Here is an 8,213-nt window from a genome sequence, read left to right as displayed (position 1 = left end):
CCGGATTGAGATGTTATCCTTATGAGCCTCTTCCTACTGTTGTATTAACCAAGCCAGCCCGGACGCCCAAGGCAGACAAGAAAGCGAAGGGTTCCAAAGCTAAGAATAATGTCTCTTTGGTAAACTTAGTGGGAAGGAGCTACACTCAAAAGAAATTATTGCAAGACTTGGAGTCCAAAACTTTCTCAAAAAAGCACAAGGAGGCATTGTGCTTAGTTTGGTTTGTGCATAGTGTTCTTTGGGCAAGAGACGTAAACTACAACATACCGCTTGGATTGATTAAACTTCTTTGAGGACTATGATGCCTTCAACAACTATGCACAGGGGTTTTCAAAGCTTTAACTTGACTATTGAATATTTGATGAAGGATTTGAAGCCAACGGGAAGACCTGAAAACCTATATGGCTTCCTTGGGCTTTCATGGTAAATTTTCTTTAATGTTTTACCTTTTTTTTTTTATTTATTTCAATCACTATTTTGATTTTTGATGGCATCTTTTTTTTTTTCTAGGCTTGGGCATTTGAAGCCATTCCTCACCTCGGGCATCAAGTCAAGGAATACTCCAAAAGAAGTTACCTATCCAAGAATTGTTAGATGGCTCGGCTGCCGGGGAACAACACAAAATTGAGTGTTGACCTTTTCAACCCCCACAAGGAAAGGCTGTAAGCATTAGAACACAACAGATGACTAGGTGTTGCAACAACTTTTATGTGCTGCTACAACAACACATTTATACATTTTGCAATAAGTTATGCATCTGTTAGACAATGTCCAACAAATGATTAACCTGTTGCAAAAAGTTACCCAACAGATGAATCTGTTATAACATGCAAATAGTTTTTTACAACAGATGAGTAACCTGCTGCAACAAGTTACCCATACATTTGGAAAATGTCCAACCAGATGATAAACCCTTAACGAACAAGTTGACAATCTGTTTGGACAATTTCCAACAAGTACCACGATTGTTGCAACATATCACTTTATTTACTAATTTGATAACTTACGAATGCATTACGATAAGTTTTTACAACAAGTACAATAATGTTGCAACAAATTACTAATCTTTGTATAATATCCAACATATGAGAAACCTGTTTATCAGCAATCAACTTTCAAGTTACCCATACATTGGAAATTTTTCAACGATGATGAGATACCTATTTTAAACAAGTTACCTATCGTTGGACATTGCCCAACAGATGTGTAACCTTTTGCAACAACCTGTTAACTTGTTTTAAATAGGTTTTGCTTTTTATGATTTAGAACCATTATGATATATCTACTTTTTTGTTGTAGGTTGTGAACCCATGGCTTGTTCCAACAATAAGAGAGTTGGAGATGCCATGCCTTGTCACCTTTGTGCCCATAGAATACGTGCACAGTTGATTAATGGGTTCAAAGGGGAATTAGCTGAGTGACGACCATCACTAGGGTTGATAATGTTATAGTGGTGGTGGTGGTGATGTTGCTGGTGGTCATGTTGTTGTTGGTGCTGGTGGTGATGTTGCTGTTGATGCTGTTGGTGGTGCTGATGCTGTTGGTGGTGGTGTTCAGCTTTGATGTTGTTGTTGGTGGTGGTGGTGGTGATGATGTCCCAGCAAGTATTCTTTGGGGAAAAATTAAGAGATGATGATGCTAATATTGGTGGATTTACCCCAGTTCCTGGATTGAGTGATTTTTTCCGTTTGGTGGTAATTTTAGTAGTGGTGGATTGAGTGGTAGAAGATTTGTTGATGTTGGTGTCGGTACTTCTAAGGTCCCTTCATGTGCTTGTGAGTGCACCACTTGCAAGGACACGATGGATAATTTGATTAGAAAGGTGGAGGAATTGGTGCGGACCCGAAGCCACAAACACTTCTATTCGAGAGGTTGATATCCAGGGGTATCAAACCGTCAAAGAATCTTTCCTCGCATATACTCTGTTCATGCTCGGAGGAGGGGCAAAGCAATTGCCAAGGCACTTGCATCGGTTAGATCAAGAAGATATATTGCTACTCCTAGTAAGTCAATTGAGACTCCTCTTCTTGATGTTGGGCCAAAAGTGCTAAAAAAGGTGGACATTTTCAAGCCTGTACATGCCCAAAGAAAGAAAAAGGTTGAGACTGCAATCAAGTCCAAAAAGAGTGGGAGAACCATGTACTCAATGCATGAATTTGGAGCGACGGACTTGGCTCGACAAGCATGGAAATATGGTGGGAGGATTGGGTAAGTTTCAACACTTGTATATATCTATCTAATTCGGTATGTTGTTGCAAAAAGTAGATAATCATTCCTTTATTTTGTTGAATCATACACCAAGTTAACTAGTTGGTGCAACAAGTAGATAATCTGTTGCAACAAGTTAACTAGCTTTGTTACAAGTAGATAATGCTGTTGCAACAAGTTAACTAAGTTTATTTGCAACAAGTAGATAATCTGTTGCAACAAGTTAACTAAACATTTATTCTGTGATTCCTTTATTTTGTTGAATCTTTGTTGCACCAAGTAACTAAGCATTTTACTACTTTTACTTTAGTATGTAGATGAAGTCCTGCTTCTAATGCGTATGAGGCAAATCAATTTCCACAGTACTATGATTCTACGACATAATCCTGGACCTCGACTTTTATAACAACATGTGTATCCAGAGTACGCGGAATTGACAAAAGAGAGTACGAGTTCCAAATGCTTAGTGTCTGCGAAGGTTAGACTTGCTTGAATTCAAGTGGGATGATGATATGGTCGATTATTGTAGGGGTGTCGGACCCTACCGGGAGAGGCTGCTTTCTTGGGGGAGTGGTGCAAAGAGGGTTTTAACGGTGATGAATATTAATGCCACACATTTTGTCACTCTCGAGTTCATGATTGAAGAGGGAGTGGTAAATGTGTATGGCTACAACGTTCATGTATGAAGAATCTAATTTCTTTTGTTTCATGGAGCCGGTAATGGAATTGTGGCCCAAGTTATTGCAACAGTGGAATGTTCGCACACTTGCTGCAAAGTTACTCAATGAATCTTGGGAATTCAATAGGCTACGAATCTCCCCCATGATGTCACTTAGTAAGGCATGTGGTTCGTGGTCAATTGCTTTTATGGAGGCTTTGCTTACCGGCACAAGCGTGACAAAACCCGAAAGTCTAATCGGCGACAACTGCTCGTAGGGAGGATGCAATGGAGATGGGCATTAGGTGTCATTGAAAAGGTGTTGGAGCCACTAAGATGGGTTGATAAACAATTCATTGATTTTGCATTTTTTGGAGCCAAAATGTGGCACATTGAACAATTTAAGTATATATTAGGAGTTTTTTTTATGACATTGTGTAATTTAAGTATATATTAGGTGGTCAGTACTTTTCTAAGACATTTTGTTAAGTATATATTAGGTGTTCATTATTTAAGTTGTGTTCAATACATTATGTTCAGTGGTTTCAGTAGTTTTAAACAAGTCACAAAATCTAACAGCTGTTGAAGAAGCTACGATCGACCCACAACATTGCCGAGCGGATCTGTTGAAGAAGTTGCAACAAGTTGATAATTGCAACAAGTTTGTCATCTGTTGCAACAGATGAGTAAGTTGTTGCAACAAGTTTGTAAATTGTTGCAACAGATGGTTCAGTTGTTGCAACATATGGGTCAGTCGTTGCGACAAATCTAACTGATGTTGAAGAAGTTGCAACAAGTTGATAATCTGTTGCAACAAGTGAGTAAGTTGTTGCAACAAGTTTGTAAATTGTTGCAACGGATGGTTCGATTGTTGCAACATATGGGTCGGTCGTTGCGACAAATCTAGCGATGTTGAAGAAGTTGCGACAAGTTGATAATGCTGTTGCAACAAGTTTGTCATCTGTTGCAACGGATGAGTAAGTTGTTGCAACAAGTTTGTAAATTGTTGCAACAGAGATGGTTCGGTTATTGTTGCAACATATGGGTCAATTATTGCGACAAATCTAGCGATGTTGAAGATGAGTCGATTCATAATATGTCAGTTGTTGCAACAAATCTATCAATTGTTGAAGAAATTGCAACAAGCTAACCCATCTGTTGCAATAAGTTTTTAATGTTGCAATGCATTGGTTAGTTGTTACAACAAGTTACTAATATGTTGCAACAGATTGGTTAGTTGTTGCAACAAGTTACTAATATGTTGCAACAAGTGCATTATCTGTTGTAACGGATGAGTAACCTATTTAAAAGTTTCACATTTAGTAAACAATAAGTATCATTGGTTTTCGTTATTTACACCTAAATATGGGTGAATCAAGTAGTTCTCATCAAATTACACCAACGATCGCTCGATTTGGGAAGTATACGCTTAGTTGATCATATGTCCCGACTCGAATACCATCAAATTGGTTAGGAACATTTAATAAATAATAAATATCATTGGATTTTCGATGTTTACACCTAAATATGAGTGAATCAATTAGTTCTCATCAAATTACACCAACGATCGCTCGATTTGGGAAGTATACGCTTAGTTGATCATATGTCGACTCGGGATACCATCAAATTGGTTAGGAACATTTAGTAAACAATCAATATCATTGGTTTTCGTTGTTTACACCTAAATATGGGTGAATCAAGTAGTTCTCGTCAAATTACACCAACGATCGCTCGATTTGGGAAGTATACGCTTAGTTGATCATATGTCCTGACTCAGGATACCATCAAATTGGTTAGGAACATTTAGTAAACAATCAATATCATTGGTTTTCGTTGTTTACACCTAAATATGGGTGAATCAAGTAGTTCTTATCAAATTACACCAACGATCGCTCGATTTGGGAAGTATACGCTTAGAATTTCCCATCAAATCAATGAAATTACCGTCTAATCCATTAAGGATGTTAGTAGATATATATATTGTTCACTAAATATCATTGAATCCCTTTGTTTAACACTAAATATCATTGGTTCCCTCTGTTAATAACTAAACATATGTGACTTATATCCTAGTTGTTGCAGCAATTTCATGATCTGTTGCAGCAATTACATAATCTGTTGCAACAATTGCATAATCTGTTGCAACAATTACATAATCTGCTGCAACAATTGCATAATCTGTTGCAGCAGTTGCATAACCTGTTGCAACAAGTACATAATCTGTTGCGACAATTATTTAACTTTGTTGCAACAAGTATATAATCATTGCGTTTGTTGGAGTAACATAGGCATTGTTGAACAAGTCATATCACTTGTTGGATGAAACAACTCATTCTACTTTATTGTAACAAGTCATGTCACTTGTTGGAACAAGTCATGTCACTTGTTGGAAAACCAAATTAAGTTAGTTCTTCATGCAACAAGTACATAATCTGGTTAGCAAAATCCCAACAAGTTACACGGTAAGCATTTACTGAAATTTTTACTTGGTGAAAAGCGTTCGAGAAATTTCAAAACCACGGAACATACATTGGTGATTTGAGCAAGATCAACATATCATTTAAACCAATTTTACTAACAGAAACGACATAAAAATGTCATAAAGTCTAATTTCACAAACACAAAAAATAGTAATTATTATTACAAGACATTGCAAATTTAACAACTAGGGAACAATTCGGTTCGGGCATGTAGTTTTTATGGCCGGTTGTTTTACATATGGAGCATTTGTTTTTCCTCGTTGCAAGTGATTCCCCGATTCCACGCCTCCTCTTTGTCCGTCTTCTTCCCGGTTTGCTCGGATCAACATGTGGAGGAGGTATTTCTCTCTCTAAAATCTCCATAGGAACTTCCCAAGATTCTTCAGAAGGCACGGGATTCATTTCCTCACAGTATGCAATTATGTAATTCTCCACCCTATAATATGGAGATGAGTAGTCATAAATCCGCCTCGCAAAGTCTTCACCATATTGGACTCGAAGCGCTGCCATAGCATGTGGGCAAGGTATTTTGTCCAGGTCAAAAACTCTACAAGTACAAGATCTTCTTTGCAGATCGACTGTTGCAACTGAACCGTGGCCGATGACGCTGAACTTGTAGTTAGCAATTTGATGGGCCAATAACTTATTACCCAAGTTGATAAATTTTGATATTTTTTTTTCCATTAAGGGAACAAAGATGGTTGGTGAGTCGATGAACTCCATACGCCTCTCATGAAATTTCTCAGTAAACCTCCTGTTTATGGAATCAAATAGAGCAGTAATGGGAAATTCTCTTTCAACATTGAACATTGAGTTTATCGACTCAGCAGCGTTTGTCGTCATAAAATCATACCTGACAAAACAAACATATTAGTGTTAGAACATGTGGCTGAGGCTCAGCTGTGTCAAAAATCACAACAAGTACAATATCTGCCGTAACAAGTTACCTATTAGTTGCAGCAGATACGTTACTTGTTGGAAACAGAAATGTGCAAATACCTATTTCCGGGGCAGAATGCCCTGCTCCATCTGTGGAATCCAGCACGTTCAAGATGTTCGGCGGCCCCAGGAACCAAATCTCTGATTTGATTGAAATGGTCATTGAAGACATCAATATTGTACGCTTTTGCTGCTTTATAAAATTGAGATACGACCGCCCCATTGTGAAAGGTGGTTCTCAGATTTTCCCTAGGTGCCTCATGCAAAAACCATAATGACATGTAGGGAAGACAATTGAAACCGCCTTTTTGATACTTGGATGTCTATCAGAAATTATGCACAACTCAGGGGTATCCTCTATATAGCTTCTCATTTGTTCAAAAAAATATTTGTACGAAGCATCACACTCCTTGTCCACCACACAAAATGCCACTGTGAAAAATATGATTCTCCGCATCTTGTGCGACTGCTGACAACAACACTCCTTCGTACTTGCTCCTCAAGAATGTCCCATCGACAGCTATGACTTTTTTCATTTGCGCAAAACCAAGCATCCAAGCCTTATAGGCTACAAAAAAGTACTTGAACTTCCCATTTTCATCAACCTTCAATGCCGTCTTACTTCCTGGATTTGCAGAACGAAGCATATAACGGTACGCATCAAGCACCGCATACCCGTGCTCATGTGTCCCCCTTGTCAAAGCCTTTGCAATCTCCATGCCCTTCCAGACCTTCCAATAACTTACCTTACAACCCAAATCTGTACGGATTGATTGACTCATATCTTTTGTAGATGGGCCTTTACCGTAAGGAAACTTATCTTTGAAGTATTCACCAATGACTTTCGCGATGGCGTGTGGATTATGGCTCGTAATGTGCTCGGAACCACATGTGTGATGCTTTATGTAAGTTCGATACAAAATCTGTCAGAACTTAAAAGCTTCACATCCCTCAGCCACCACTTGCACTCCGGATGTACACATCTGAAGCAATACACAATACGCGAATTAATCACCTTCTTGATTCTAAAATCTTTCTTCAAGCAAGCAAGTTTCAACCAAGTGGCTAGTTCTTCCTTGTTCTTGAATGACATTCCTTTATAAAAACCTATTTCATCATCTTGAACATGGCTAGACTGTATTGATTGTGTAGTGCTCAATGTATTGCTCGCAACTTCGGGTATAGGAATCGGGTCAGCCCCACTTCCATTATCTGGGATATCCACATCCACCCCATCTAATTCATCATTTAACACATCTTGTTGGTCTTGAGATAAATTGTGGTTCTCTATCGGGCTTCCAACAACGTATACCCTTAAAATGGGCCTAGCTATATCATTCAAATAAGCACGCAAACGAACTCGATCGGTTATCTTAAATGGCAAGACCCTCGATTTTCAAAAAAGGCATGCATGTAAGTGATGGCAAGATCTTTTGGTTCACAAGTTAATTCGCAATAGGTGATGATTAGGTTCACAAAATCATCGAACATAACATCTCTTTGGACGATCATCGCTATCGTCTCTAACGTGTCACTACCCTTCCATCGCCAAATATATCGATTGTTCTTCTCGATCCATTCACCATGGCAATCAACCCCTATTGTTATTGAGTCCCCCATTAGTGGTGTTCGAGGTACCTGAAGATATTTTTTTTTAACAAAAAATTGGTCATGAGAGTACATATCAATCTATAACAAAATGAAACAGCTGCAGCAGTTGTTCCAACAGATTATTGACTTGTTGGAACAAGTGGACTACTTGTTGCAACAAGTAATAAAATTGTTGCAACAAGTCACTAATCTGTTGGAGTCAGCTTCAGTTTTTTGGGGTACTGTTTGAAGATGAAGAGTTGTTGCAACAAGTGGAACACTTAACAACTATACAACTTGTTGCAGCAAGTCAATAATCCGTGTATTTTTGGTTGTTG

The 8,213-nt window shown here is 38.3% G+C and overlaps 1 protein-coding gene across 1 annotated transcript; it reads right to left on the bottom strand.

The window, feature by feature from the left end:
* Nucleotides 1-4,928: 4,928 nt before the first annotated feature.
* Nucleotides 4,929-7,192, bottom strand: LOC132048792 (uncharacterized). The gene is made up of 3 exons (XM_059439475.1): nt 6,346-7,192; nt 5,583-6,199; nt 4,929-5,065 (listed from the first exon to the last, which is right to left on the bottom strand). The coding sequence occupies exons 1-3, from the start codon at nt 6,564-6,566 to the stop codon at nt 4,929-4,931; spliced, it is 975 nt and encodes a 324-aa protein (XP_059295458.1). The 5' UTR covers nt 6,567-7,192.
* Between the last annotated feature and the right edge of the window lie 1,021 nt (nt 7,193-8,213).

The sequence above is a fragment of the Lycium ferocissimum genome, chromosome 3 (assembly GCF_029784015.1).
Source record: "Lycium ferocissimum isolate CSIRO_LF1 chromosome 3, AGI_CSIRO_Lferr_CH_V1, whole genome shotgun sequence".
Classification (NCBI taxonomy): domain Eukaryota; kingdom Viridiplantae; phylum Streptophyta; class Magnoliopsida; order Solanales; family Solanaceae; genus Lycium; species Lycium ferocissimum.
The sequence above is the reverse complement of the archived record's forward strand: the minus strand, read 5'-3'. Positions and strand labels throughout refer to the sequence as shown.

Coding starts and splice junctions, on each gene's coding strand:
- LOC132048792 (XM_059439475.1), bottom strand. CDS start 6,566: ATGTCATTATGGTTTTTGCATGAGGCACCTAGGGAAAATCTGAGAACC. Junction 6,200..6,345: donor GCATTCTGCCCCGGAAATAG/GTATTTGCACAT, acceptor TTGTTTTGTCAG/GTATGATTTTATGACGACAA. Junction 5,066..5,582: donor GAAAAACAAATGCTCCATAT/GTAAAACAACCG, acceptor TTGTTGCAACAG/GTTATGCAACTGCTGCAACA.